Source organism: Schistocerca gregaria, chromosome 2 (assembly GCF_023897955.1).
Source record: "Schistocerca gregaria isolate iqSchGreg1 chromosome 2, iqSchGreg1.2, whole genome shotgun sequence".
In the NCBI taxonomy this organism is placed as follows: Eukaryota; Metazoa; Arthropoda; class Insecta; order Orthoptera; family Acrididae; genus Schistocerca; species Schistocerca gregaria.
The window spans coordinates 328,986,918-329,001,625 of NC_064921.1; the positions used below are offsets into that span (position 1 = coordinate 328,986,918).

The following is a 14,708-nucleotide window of genomic DNA, read 5'->3' on the forward strand; positions in this document are numbered from 1 at the left end:
TCCTTGTCAAGATACTACTGCCTCTTGATCTAGTTTGCTGAGAGTATAAATTCTCCTACCTGTTTTAGCTGCCCTTTGTACTTTGGTAATCACTGTTGGTACAACTGCCTCAAGGTCACTGATGCCAGTTTCTATGTGGACATCCTCAAAGAGGACAGGTGTGTCAATAGTATCAAACCTCACTTCTTTCCATCATCACTGTGCTTTTGTTCTACGTAGCTATCAGAGAACGCATTTAGTAATGTTTCAGTTACATTGGGAGGTGAGTCTTGTGAATGATAAAAGGATCTGATTGTAACTTATGCTCATGCTTGCACAGACCATCTCACATGCAATATCAATTTTTATCTCAGTGGATGTAAGTTCCTCATCCACTGTGACAAATACACTAACTTCATTTACCATTAGCCTATCCTTCCAATACACATTTACATTTTTCACAAAATATCACACTGCTATCACTTTCAAGTTATAGCCAACTTTCTCTAACTAGCATAATGTTAACTCCACAGCCTTTTACGAACGCTTCAAACTCTGAAAATCTGTTGCAATTGCTTTGGCACTTAATCACTAAGATTTTAATATTCTCAACTACACCAGGTATTTTATCTGGATCTTATACCGACACTACTGGGTGTCCTATAGCTATTGTTACCTGGACTGGACAGAAAGTTGCCTAACCTAAAAAGCCCTTGTGTACTTCCCACACAGTCAGTCTACTGGGTAGTAGTCTTTGAGTTCTGATATGTAGTCCACACCTGATCCATTTACACATTTAGAGAGAGACTACAGTTCTGAAACTATGGCTAAAATCCAGGGAGTCACAGCCTAGCTTGTCACAGGATTTCAAAGTCTTTGGTCCAGTCCTTTCACTCAAATTAGAACCAGGGAGACAAAATCTGTTCTGCGCTAATGTTGCCAAATCTGGTTGGTTGGTTTGGGGGAAGAGACCAAACTACGAGGTCATCGGTCACATCGGATTAGGGAAGGACAGGGAAGGAATTCGGCCGTTGTGCCCTTTGAAAGGCAATTGTATAAGAAGTGATTAACTGTATTACTCATGCAACATGATTTAAATATTCTTCCATTATATGTGATTGCATGACATCACATACCCTGTACTTTGGTTGATTTTCTTACTTATACTTGTATACTACAAAAGTATACAGTTCAGTTGATGCACCACATTAAAGATTTCTACAAAATGTATCATTTTTTGTGCAATTTGTTGTGCAGAAGGGTTGAGAAATGTTAAGTCGGTGATCAAAACTGTTATAGGAATGGCATTCATCAGAACTGGAGTATTTACATTTGACATCATATTATAGTTCATTACATGGGGAACAAACAATCATTTTTTTAGAGTACACAAGAGCCTCAGCCTTGAGAAAGAACGAAGTCAAATTCCAATTTCAACATTCAATAAATATAGTTACAAACATTAGATTGCCAATTTCTCCTTACTTTGCTAAAAATTACCAGTTTCAAGTTATTATTTTCACAAAATAAGCCTGTCCCTAATCATAGGTTTACAATTAAAGAAAGCAGTTCCTAAACCTCATCATCTGGGGACAGCAAACACTGAGGCCATATTTGCCAATGCCGATGTTTGCTGGAGGTATAACTAACCACCCCTCCCCTTTTGCCCCCACACCCAGAAAACCTTAAATCAAAACCATAGTTTGCCAGTGCTTAAAAGACACCATAAAATACACAGAATTTCAAATAATAACTGAAATGTAAAAGAAAAAAAGATGTGGAAGTTCCTGGCCAATTAAATTTGAGGTATTCTCTGGAACAATAATCTATAGGCAATTGAAATCCAAATCAGTCAGTAGTTCTTACATATTACACTATTCTGTCATATATTCTGAAACCACAATATTTTGTTTATAAATGACTGAAATTTAGTCATGTACAAGAGTTTGAAATGAATAAGAAAACTATCTAAAAAGTTTGAAGCACTGTATCTCAATCTCAATATATTTTAGTTAAGTTATTGTTCCACAGAAAGCCCCAATTGTATGATCACTGCAGCTCAACTGCATTACCACATCACCACACTCCACCTGAAGCAATCTCTCACCCCAGTCAAGCTGTAGTGCCAGTGCAATGTAGTCAGCTAGGATTGACCATTCAGCTCTTTAACTGTACAGTGAGGGATTACCTATATTCCTTCCATTATTTGTTTTCCAGCAAAAGCTTCCCACTGCCTTACTTCTCTTCTTCTTCCTGAAAATTTCCTTCTTATGCAGGTCATTCACAAAGCCTATTCCAAGCTTTTCTTTTCACCCACAGTCTATCACATAGCATCTCCCATTATTGCAGCCCTCTTCGGTTCACATCATCCTTCACCTGGTCTCTCAATCTTGTTTGTGGTTTTCCAATTGGTCTTCGTCCAGATTCTCTCCATCCTAGGCCTCTTCTCGGAAGTCTGTCTCGTCCCGTACCTTTAATGTGGTTAAACCATATAAGCCTATTATTCTCTACAGTCCCTTTTAGGGGCTTGATAGATCTGCAAGATAATTTATATTGTTTCTTTCTTTATCCTGACCCTTCTCATCTTACCCAGCAGAATGCGCATCTCCATTTCTTGTATTCTGCTCAGGTCTACCTTTGTTCAAGTCCAACATTCTGAGCCATAGGTCAAAACTGGTACATAATATGACTTATACATCATGATCTTGCCTTTGGCTGGTATTTTCCCATTTCTAATCATGTCTGATACATAACAATAAAATTTTGAACAATATTTTATTCTCTACAAAATTTCTTGCTTGATGCTTCCTTTCTTGGTCAATTTACTTCCTAGACTCATGAAACCATTTACTCATTTAATAATTTTTCCATCACAAATTACGTTCTTCATTTTCCCTGTGGATTTTCTTTGACATCTTCATTCACCCAGTCACTCTCAACAATCAAACGAGTCTCGGATTGCCTTACTTAACTTGATTTCATGCTTTTAATTTTAATGAAGCAAGTGTCAATAAAGAGTAATCTTACCAGGTTCCAGCTTTATCACTTTGATGGCAGCAAGTTCGTTTGTAGATATTCTCTTTGCCTGGAAAAAATAAAAGCAACCATAAATTAAAAAAAAAAACAATATTAACTATAATTTTAAAAAATTTACTGATAAAAAATATCCTTTGACATTGTCATTAAACTGAGACACAAACTGTTGCTGCAAATACTTCAAGAGTGTTCAAAAATTTTGTTGGCTCTAAATTATCACTAGGCAACTGCGAGTAGAGTGAGTGGGTATATATGTGGCTACCCACAGATTTCCGAGTTTTCTGATGCCCAGATATCCCAACAGCAACTTGGTGACTAGTTTTTGGCAATTAGCATTGCAGTTCAGCCTGTTCTCTTGGAAATTCTGTCATATGCAAGAACCCATATTATTAATTTTCTTTTACCCAAACATGTTTCATCTATTTATGTACTATCATAAGTGAGTATTTATTTATTTTCTTTCTCACATGACTGCATCAGTGCTGCATGTTGGTAGTTTTATATCTATCACGCATTCAACAGCTTGTCATATGCTGTGGCCTTGCTTCCTTGTTTATTATATGTTGAAGAATGTATTCCTTTTGCTATTATCTGTTGTACACACATTGTGTGATGCATGGTAGCAGAAATCTTGTGCTTTGTTGATACAATACGTCAAGTGATCATGCAACAACTAAAAATGGTAACAGCAAAAGACTTAACTGTTTCAACGTACCATAAGCAAGAGATGCAAAGGCACAGCATAAAAATAAAATAAAAAACATGAAAAGCTGCAGAATGCATGGTAGATTTAAAACTACCAATATATACTGATGGTCTCATATGAGAAAGACACCAAATAAAAACCCACTAACGACAGCACATAAAGTGGTGAAGCATGGTCGGGTAAACAAAACTAAAGAAACTATCTCCAATCTTCTTAGCAAGCATGGAAAATAAGAAGAGCTACAACATCTAAAAAAGGATTACTTCAGCTTGTTCTTTTTATTTAAATGATCATGTTAGACACTGGTCACAAAAGTCAGTGTTGTTCTGTCTATCCAGTAACAAAGCCAAAAACAATTTGATTCACAAAATCTAGCACAGTTCCTGCTATATACAGTATCAACCACAACAAGTAGGTCACTTTACATTTTACATAAGCAAATAATACACTTACATACATGATCTCAATATTTGTACAAACTGTGTGGCTAATGCATTCTATGTAATAGCCCTCATACAATAAAACTAATTAATAATCAAGAAGAATAGCGATGAAAAACTAAAACACTTATTTGGACATCATGTCACTTGAAATTAAGGTTTGTAAATCTCACTAATCAACTTGTGGCTTTTTATATCCGTGTTGTCAAAGGTTTCTTTCTTTTTTTTCCCTACTTCTCAGTGATGACACATTCATGCAGATCTGTAAAGGGCCCCTTAAGAAATGTATAACGAACATATCATCACAATTAAAATATACAATTAAACACGAAATTAAATTTAGTACAAAGCATCCACATCAAGCATGAATAAATAACTAGGAATGAAAGTGACTGTACCACAGAATGGAACAAAACAGAATCTTAAAAACAATCAGAAATCATTTCTGTTCAACAATTTCCAAAACAATTTAAGAATCTCATAAATAAGAGGTCTATTTCTTTACTGTATATAGTTTTCAGCTCCTCATCGAAGGCACTATGAATCTCACTTTCTTCCAGAAATCTATCCTACTCCAATCTATGCAGTACCTTCAAATATTCCTTAATGCTGCTAGTATTATGAATGTAATGGCATAGATGTACACTAAATGGGATTCTTAAATTGTTTTAGGCATTTACTCTAATGTACTATGAATTCACAGTCCACAAGGGTATAATTTGGAAAATAAATAAACCTAGATGCTACCCAATGCCTGAAAAAATAAACCTAGATGCTACCCAACACCTGAAAACCACTTTCCACATTTCTTGATGCAAAACTCTTGCTTAAACTCAACTGCATTTTGTCCTCAGGTTATAATACAACCAAATTTCCATCCCTACCTAAAACAGAGTTGTTATTTGCCTCTTATGCCATCAAGACAATTAACAAATGTAGTACTCAGTGGTAATTTGCAGTCCAAAAACTGTTTTTATGCAGTTCTATCTATCCTGTGTAGGTCTTCTAGACTCTGCTTAAGTACTGCAACCTACAGCATTTCAACCTGCTTACTATATTCGAGTCTCGGTCTGCCACTTGAGGTTTTCTACATTCCTCGAGGCCTCGGGATATGTCCTACCAACCCAATCTTTCTTTTAGTCAAATTGTGCAATAAAGCTTTTTATTAACTATTTTGTACCTGTCCATTGTTTCCAGATCTAACCACCTAATCTTCAGCATTCTTCTGTAACACCACATTTCAAATGTCTTCTTCCTAGTTAGTACATTTCACTTTCATTGAATGTTGCACACCAAGTAATTTTAAAACAAACTTTCTTAAAACACAAATTTACATCCAGTATTATGATATTATTCTTGTTCTTCTTCATAAAAGCTTCTCTTGCTATTGCCAGTCTACTTTTTATATCCTCCATACTTCTGCCGCTGTAAAGCACTTTGGTACTCTAATGGCAGACCTCATTTTGTGTTAAATATCTCACCTCCTAATCTAATTTTGCAGGACCATCTCACCTCATTTTAACTGCATTCCACTATTCTTACTTTTACTTTATTGATGTCCATTTTATTACCACTTTTCAAAATATTGTACATTCTGCTCAACTTATGTCCCATGTACATCCCCATCTCTTGCAGAATCACTATGCCACTGGCCAAGAGTTTTTAATTCTTACGCCCAGACTTCAATTCCATTTGTATATTTGTCCTTAGTTTTCTTTATACTTACTCCTTGTACAGATTAGAGAGAGAGAGAGAGAGAGAGAGAGAGAGAGAGAGAGAGAGAGAGAGAGAGGGAGGGAGGGAGGGGGGGGGGGGGCTGCGACTGTGCTTCACCACTTTCTCAACTACTGCCTCATTCTCATGTCTTTTGATATATATAACTGCAGTCTGGTTAATGTATAGCCCATAGATAACATTTGGTTCCATGTATCTTATCCACAGAACTTCCAAATTTCAGAGTTTATTTCAGTTAACACTGTCAAAAGCCTATTACTGAGAAAAATATCGATAACCGATATATTCAGTGTGGTTGTTATTGGTTGTTGTTCCAACTTATGGTTTGTGTTATATTGGTTTCACACTAATATCAATTTCATAACTACAATTCCATCCTTTGATTTATGAATATTGTGGAAATTCAGTTCATTTGCACTATTAGCTTTCAGAATTTATGAATGTGTTCACTTGCATTTTAGAGGGCTTTTAAACAGCAGTTATTGTAGCCTGCCTTACAGCTATTTAAGGCATTCAGATATCCCTTCAAATGCAGCAAGTCCATATATGAAACACGAGAGAAATTAAATCAATTACACCCACTGATCGACTTTTTTCAGTACTGTGCCCAATTCTGCTATCACTGCAGCTCCACTCATTGAACTGTGGCTCAAATCTGGGTCTCAGATTTATGATCAGTATTCCATAAAGTACGAGAGAAAGCACAAGAATGAGAGTCCTAGTCCAGCACTGGACAGAACAGTAAGAAAAATGTGAGAAAATAAATGTTTGTGGATCTGTAAATAACTCTGTTTGCACTGCCTACTGAAATATAATTTAAGTACAGCATATGACATTGTAATTGTATCAGAGACAGCAAAGGACTTGGAAGAGCAGTTGAACGGAATGGACAATGTCTTGAAAGGAGGATATAAGATGAACATCAACAAAAGCAAAACGAGGATAATGGAATGTAGTCGAATTAAGTCGGTTGATGCTGAGGGAATTAGATTAGCAAATGAGACGCTTAAAGTAGTAAATGAGTTTTGCTATTTGGGGAGCAAAATAACTGATGATGGTGGAAGTAGCGAGGATATAAAATGTAGACTGGCAATGGCAAGGAAAGTGTTTCTGAAGAAGAGAAATTTGTTAACATCAAGTATTGAGTTAAGTGTCAAGAAGCAATTTCTGAAAGTATTTGTATGGAGTGTAGCCATGTATGGAAGTGAAACATGGATGATAAACAGTTGGGACAAGAAGAAAACAGAAGCTTTAGAAATGTGGTGCTACAGAAGAATGCTGAAAATTAGATGGGGAGATCACATAAGTAATGAGGAGGTACTGAATAGAATTGGGGAGAAGAGGAGTTTGTTTCACAACTTGACTAGAAGAAGGGATCGGTTGGTAGGACACATTCTGAGGCATCAAGGGATCATCAGTTTGGTATTGGAGGGATGCACAGAGGGTAAAAATCGTAGAGGGAGACCAAGAGATGAATAGACTGAGCAGATTCAGAAGGATGTAGGTTGCAGTAAGTACTGGGAGATGAAGAAGCTTGCACAGGATAGGGTAGCATGGAGAGCTGCATCAAACAAGTCTCAGGACTGAAGACCACAACAACAACAATATCGAAACAAAGAATTTAATTTTGTAATGGTAGCAGCTGGTATAAATACAATAGAGAAAACAATATTTTAGGCGGTTTACATTATGTTCACTGTATCCAATACAATGATTAGATTTTTTTTTTTTTTTTTTTTCAGTAAGAAAATTTGGGTCAATCGATGTGTCCAATTCCAGCATTGACTTTGACCTTGACATAAGTGTGTTGTCTTGTGTAGTGTAACATCATTATTGCATGGTGTTTTTGAGTCAGGCCGTGTTTGTAGATGGCATGCTACAGTATTTAGTGGCACACACTTGCGGTGGATGTTATATTTGAAGTTGTTTGTGTTGTGTGTGGTAGGGGGTCATTTGATTTTGTGCAGTCATCCTGTGAAGTTGTGTTGGAAGAGTTTTCAGCTTCACTAGTGGGTTACTTTGATTTATTGTTGCATATGTTTAAGCAGTTATGTTTGTGTTAGGTACGATTAGCATCATGTGTTATATACGGTCCAAAAATTAACAGTGTTTTCCTTTTTTATTAGCAATGGGTACAATGGAGAAATTTGATTGTCATTCGTTCCTCGTTGTACTGGGGGAAGATATGATAAAGTTTTTGGAGAGCTCTGGCTTCATTGCCGAATGTGTGTGGTGCCGTGTGTACTGAAAATATGAAGTTGACCATAGTCCCAGAGACCTGTATATGCAGTAGCGCCACAGTCAAAACACTTAGAGATCTACCCAACGAGGAATGTGGTTGGTTGAGGAAGAATCTTGTTTTGGTCCTTTCTGTGTGTGTGTGTGTGTGTGTGTGTGTGTGTGTGTTTGTGTGTGTGTGTGTGTGTGTGTGTGTGTGTGAGGGCCAGTTTGTTTGGGTTTAATTTCTTGTGTGTATTTTAACTGGTCAAGTGAATCTGAGGGTTTAGGGTTTTTGATTTCCTTGTGGATTTTTTGACATCATCAACTACGTTTGACCTATGTACGTCAATTGAAACAACCGATGCCAGGATTTCTGACTAGTTTGGGTTATAGGTGTCGATGGCTTTGTCTAACTATACACGTCAAGTGAAATTTGCAGTACTGCTTTTAAACCTGGTTGTGCGGGTTTTTTGGGACCGAGGCTTCATTTGAGCTAGATAGATCAAGAGAAATATGTATGATTCCTGCAGCTGAAGTTTTTGTATCATTATGTCACATGTTGAGAATTTTTTGTGTTTGACTCTGCACATGATATTTGCTTTGGGCTGATGTTGCTTTTCGTATAATTGTATATTTAGAGTGTCCCTGCCCCAAACCCCATACTTCCTGCTGATATCCTGTTAGTTTCACTTCATGGCTGAAACAAAATATTGTGTCACTTTTTATTTTTGTGGCTTGTGTATGTGGTGGCATTATGGTCACCGAATTGGATATGCTGGAAGTAGGGATGTCTGCCATCTTGATGACATCATGGGTAAAAGCCAACAGGTAGAATCAGATGCTTCCATAATGCTGAAAATTTAATACAGTCAGTTAATTAGAGTCAGTAGAGATACGAAACTGAGATAATTAGCCTAAATGATGGTCTGGATACTACTATCACTCTTCCACAGTTACAAATGAATGTTATTGATGAGGTTCCTTCATCTAGTTTAGATCTGTGTAGATGATGGTGTTGTCATGAAAGGAAATATGCTACTGGGGAATGTAACAGACGCTACTCTGTGTGTACCTGTTTTGCAAATGGTTGTTATGCTGAATGACTGGTTATAACAAAAAATTATTACTTACTCTTTGACTGTGTCCTTATTTTGTGCATCTGATTACAGTTCATGCACGAAAGTACTCAATGAGTAGGCCTATATAAAATCTAACAGCAATACTGAATCATTGACGAAAGATGCTGAAAATGTGTTTGAACTGAAAAAATAAACCGAGCAGAAGACAATCTACAGATACATATCAAATTTGCCAAAATGCCAATAAATGATTCTTCTGTTGTTTTATAAAACTTGAAAGTGAATGTACATGGTGTAGGAATGAGACTCCTCTCAAACTTCTAGAATGACTTATGGCATAGCCTACAACTGTAGGTGTAACAAGTATAAGCTTGTGCTTGAAATACAAAATATCTCGTAATCAGATGATGATGATTATGATGATGATATGCAAGGAAGACCAGAAGTTACATCTTTTATAAAGAATTATTAATAAAACAAAAACTAAGCACATATTAACTACTCCACGAGTTGAAGGTACATCAGTATAGCTGACATAATTATCTCAGGATAGACAAAGAAATAGACTGCAATCGTCCATCACTCACTCATACTGCTATTCATTATAAGTCAAGACACAATCATGAGGGAGCAATAAAGTCACTTGAAACACTAGATTTTTCCTTTCCCTCCCACACTCATTCCTCTAGAAATGCAGCTTTATGTGAAACAGGAACGATTCTTACATAATTTTTCAAAACCAGACTGAATACACAATTTTTCTTGGTCTTAATTTAGTGTTCCCAGCACAAGGCAGATTTCCATATCACAAATAAATTACCCTGGCAATTCACAATAGATATATTCACAAACTCTTGATATGAAGCTGCTATGAACACTTTCTAGTGACTGACACTTGGCAACAGTCGCAAAAGAGCAAAGCCAGAGAGTAAAACAGTGTTTGCTAAGGGCTACTACAGTACTACTGAAGTCAGTATTCTTTGATCACTGCATAGGCAGCTGGACACACAACATTATATCTGGATGGAATAAAAATGTAACTAACAGCTATTAAGTTGTTTGTGGGACAGCTACGATACAAGCAACCAATCAGAACACAAGCTTGGTCATATATTATGTCCAGTGCACAGATGTCATATCACTCTTCCATCTCAGATGCCAGTTACCTTTCAGCAGTGAATGACAACTAGGGTATGTGATGTAATTATCATTTGTTCTTTTATGCTTTGTTTCTCAGTTAGAACAACATATGTTAACAGAGAAACTATACATGAACTCAATATGGAACCACACAGCAGCTGCTATCAGAGCCATATTGCACCAAAACAAAAGCAGCATATCAACATCATCCCCCACCCATTTTCCATGCTCACTTTGTTATTCTGATAAGATAATATAACGACTCAAAGTCCTCTGATTTCTATACCAATTAATTCCTCACACTTCTCTTAGTCTGAAACTAGGATGCCAAGAAAAGGAGAGCACACGCTACGTAGCATACAAATTGAACATCAAGTAGCAAATTATGTCTTCTGGTGGAAGTAAAGAATACAAGGATCAGAACAAGTAATATTTAAGGTACTACAACCATTAGAAAATTCAACCACAAGAGTTAAGGTGGAAATCCATTAAATTTTAAATAACCATCAATACACTTAAAGTAGTTGAACAATAGGACCTACTACTAGTAACTATAGAAAAGAAACGATCAGAGCATTAATTGCTGCAGAGAATCAGCAGAGGTATGGAATAAACAAGGCGAAAACTTAGTATGAAACCATTTAGAGAAATTAAAAGGGCACTGTACTATGGTCACTAAGAAAACATTTGAGAATAGATTTATCGTTCACTTTTTTTATAACTGGACAAGGAATACAAAATGTTGAATGACGCCTATTTATGACTATGACATCAATATAGCAGTTACATACAGATGTTTACACTTCACGTACTGATATCACATTCCTACTTAACTTGGGGGCAGAAACATCTCACTTCACACTGAACGTACATTTCCTCGGTCTGTCAACCAATTTTCCCTCATCTTTAACGGTTTGCACAGCTCAATTACAGAAAAGTCTGTTCTTAACTACTCTTAACACCAGCCAAACAATGTACTTACATCACAACGTCAATTTCAACTTTCTCAATCTGTCAGTGCAACACAGAAACTGAAAAATCACGATCATGCTCCACAAACTAAGAGGTCACTTTGTTTCATTCAGACACACTTAATTATTAGGCGTGCCGTAATAACTTGGTAAACTAAAAAAGATTTTTGGGGTACGGAACCTTGTAAACATCTCCATATGTCCCGCTTCCTATGCGCTGAATCAACTCATATTCATCTTGTGGGTTTCTTCTGCTTATATCCGAAGATAACACTCCACTTCCATGAGCCATTGTTTGAATTATGACATTACACACAAATCCACATGAAACTAACACAAATAGAATTATCCTGCCTCCACAACCGTAAACTTAAAAGCCCAGGGTGGCAAACACAAAAACCTAACCACCAACCACACATTTGCTGTGATCAGACTGTCAAAACACCAAAGATATAATAACCTCTATTACTAATCAAGATAAACCAGCACGAAGACTGGCCTTGCTCGTTCAACGGGAAAAATTTAAATGTATTAGTATTGTATGCTGCACAGACATTAACTTGATCTAGCATTTACTTTGTATTGCTTGTCTAACACTCCATATAAAGCAAACTCCTACATTATGGTATAATGATAATTTTTACTTTTTGGATCTTTGACTACAACTAAATGAAACACAATTTTGGCGCCTTGCACATTTCGCCTTTAGTATCTGCAAGGCCTCTTCAGTGACAGGTTGCGTGGACGATTTTCTACATATTATGTTTCTGTTCCATTTTTGGTGCCGTTCCTCTTCTCATAATTGCCACTTAGGGTTTATCCACGGCACCAAAAATGGAACAGAAACACAATATGTAGAAAATCATAGACGCAATCTGCCACTGAAGATGCCATGCAGAGAATAAAGGCGAAACGCGTTAGGTATGAAACTTGTGTTTCATTCAGTTGTAGTCAGACGGAGCAGAAAGCAGAAATTATCAATATACCGTAATATTACACGCAACTGAGAAAGACAGGATTACAGAAGTTGCAGAATCCTACGTGTTTACTTCTAATTCTGGTTTTACAGTTTGAGGCAAGATGTTACCTCACGGAAGTGAAATTCCTGAGAATATTTTTATGCTGGTAACTGGTGTAACGTCTTTAGTGTGTGTGTGTGTGTGGGAGAGAGAATAATAATTAAGTGTAATAATCGAAGCAGTATTTGACTAAAGAAGTTCGTGTGCCTGGAAGTACATTAGGGTAAATTTCCATGCCCACTTGCTAATAGTTTTTTAAACATAGTGTAAAAAATATTGGAAACCGGAATGTCAGAATACTAGTCGGACTTTCTCTTCGTCCCCTTGAATAAGCAAATTTAGTGAGGAACTGCTCTAACTACTGAAATATTGCTGTCATACCCCATGCAACAAATTTTGCTCTGCATCTTGAAACAGAGCTCAAAGTGGTACATTCAGCCTCACATATACACAGATCAAGTAGGTTTTGTTGAAGGAAAAGGAACTCGTGAACATTCCCCCTTTTTCACCGGTTTTCTTGACTATAAAAAATTCTTCAGCTGTGTTGTCTGGGAAAAATTGTGGCAGGTGGTCACAGAGTTCATTGTCCCACCATATGTGATAACACTGGTCAGATATCTATACAATACTCGCTTTACAGCTGTGAAGACAAGAGGTGGCACATATGATTTTTCAATGTATTTAAGGCTGTCAGAGTAGGTTGTGCCCTGTCACACCAGCTGTACAACAGCTGTGCTCAACATGTGGTGAGGACAGCTCTTGGTGATTGGTCTAAAAAGATCTCAGTCGGCGAAAACACTACAAAAAACCTCCAATAAGTCGATGACAGCATATTTTAGACAGCATCAAAGACGAACTGCTGAGCTACTATAAAAAATAAAGGACATTAGTCTGTCATATGGATTAGACGCCTACATCAGCAAGTTCACAATGATGATAATTGATTGAGGAGCAGAGATCCAGCTCACAGCTCGTTTAAAGGAACTGAAAGTCACGCATTCTTTTGCCTACCTTGTGTCAACCATTTGTGATACAGGAAGTTACAAAGATGAGACAAGAAAGCAGATCAGGCCAGAGCCAGTGGCCATGAAAAATCTCACCAAGATCTGGCAGAACATAGTGATAACGAATGGCACAAAGTTCCAGCTTGCTGAAACACTCGTGTTTTCTGTATTGTTTTATGGTTGCAAAAAGTAAGTCGTCGAGGCCAGAGACAAATACAGCTAGGTAGAGTGTTAATGCATTGGAGCTTTGGTGCTAGTACAGGATGCTGCAAATAAAAAGAACCGAAAGAAAAACTAATGTGTCCATTATTGAACACCTTAGTGAATCAAGGTGCCTTGTTTTCTCGTACCAACCAAAACAATCTCCATTTCTTTTGCTATATTGTGAGAAGAAGCGGATAAAATCTAGAATAATAATCTTGGAACGTAAGATGGACAACAACACTGAGCAGATGGATAGATCAAATCAAGAAAATCACGAGTCTACTGCTTCAGCAGGCGCTAAGATAAGTTGTTAACTGTCCTGGAATGGCTATGCTCACTCATTAATGTGTACAACAGCTTCTGAGGATGAAGCACAATTAATAAATATGTAATCTATAAATAAGGGTGATTTTATAGACATTTTCTTTTACAAAAGAAATATTCAGCATTGTATAATGGTGTTAAAGCACTGAACTCACATTCATGGAGATTGGGGCTCAAACTCTAGTGCAGCCATCAAGACTCTTAATCAATAAGGCGAATGTCAAAAGTGTTCCATTTAAATATCCATAGCCGATTTTCTGCCCAATCCTTGTCCAATGTAACTCAAGTTTATTCCTTTCATTATAAATGTATGTATATGTTAATATATCTGCACCACATTGCACACATACAGTACAACTACACTAAATGTGCAAGGAGGAAAAAAGTGCTGCCACTGCTGAAATCATCGCTGGAAAGTCTCTTCAGGTATGGTGTGAAGCTGCTCCTTCAAATTCTTCCCTGTTCTGAAATCTGGTCTCTTTCAGAGTCTTTTTCAGTTCAGGGAAAATCATGAAGTCACTCAGAGCTAGGTCATGGGAATAGGGAAGCTGAGAAATCACAACCATGCTGTGTGTAGTCAAAAAATTAATTGAGAGCGGTGAGGGGGTGCATTATTGTGGTGAAGTTGAAAACTGTCCACACGTCTGGCCATTTGCATCTCACTGGTTCACAAAGGCGACGCAGAAACTCTTCATATTATTGAAATTATTACGTTTTGCATTACTAATGGCCCATACCACTAGAGTTAAAAAAAGACACCCAGCATGACTTTCATGTGACTGCAGATCTGCCTCGCTTTTTTGGGTCTAGAGGATGATGGATGCTTCCTTTTGATGAGTGGAACTTTGTTTC

At 37.0% G+C, this 14,708-nt stretch overlaps 1 protein-coding gene across 13 annotated transcripts in view; it reads right to left on the bottom strand.

Annotated features, from left to right (window-relative positions):
- The window catches only part of LOC126336976 (mitogen-activated protein kinase kinase kinase kinase 5), a 290,756-nt gene extending 278,992 nt beyond the window's left edge, over positions 1-11,764 (bottom strand). For 6 of the 13 annotated variants that reach the window (XM_050001201.1, XM_050001209.1, XM_050001203.1 and 3 more), the window contains exons 1-2: positions 11,487-11,735; positions 3,007-3,064 (exon numbers count right to left, since the gene is read on the bottom strand). In XM_050001201.1, coding sequence (XP_049857158.1) covers positions 3,007-3,064; positions 11,487-11,597 — 169 coding nt within the window. In that variant the 5' untranslated portion in view covers positions 11,598-11,735. Of the gene's footprint in view, positions 1-3,006; positions 3,065-11,316; positions 11,425-11,486 lie in introns of those variants that run through there. The other 7 variants (XM_050001210.1, XM_050001206.1, XM_050001199.1 and 4 more) reach the window with 3 other exon arrangements.
- Between the last annotated feature and the right edge of the window lie 2,944 nt (positions 11,765-14,708).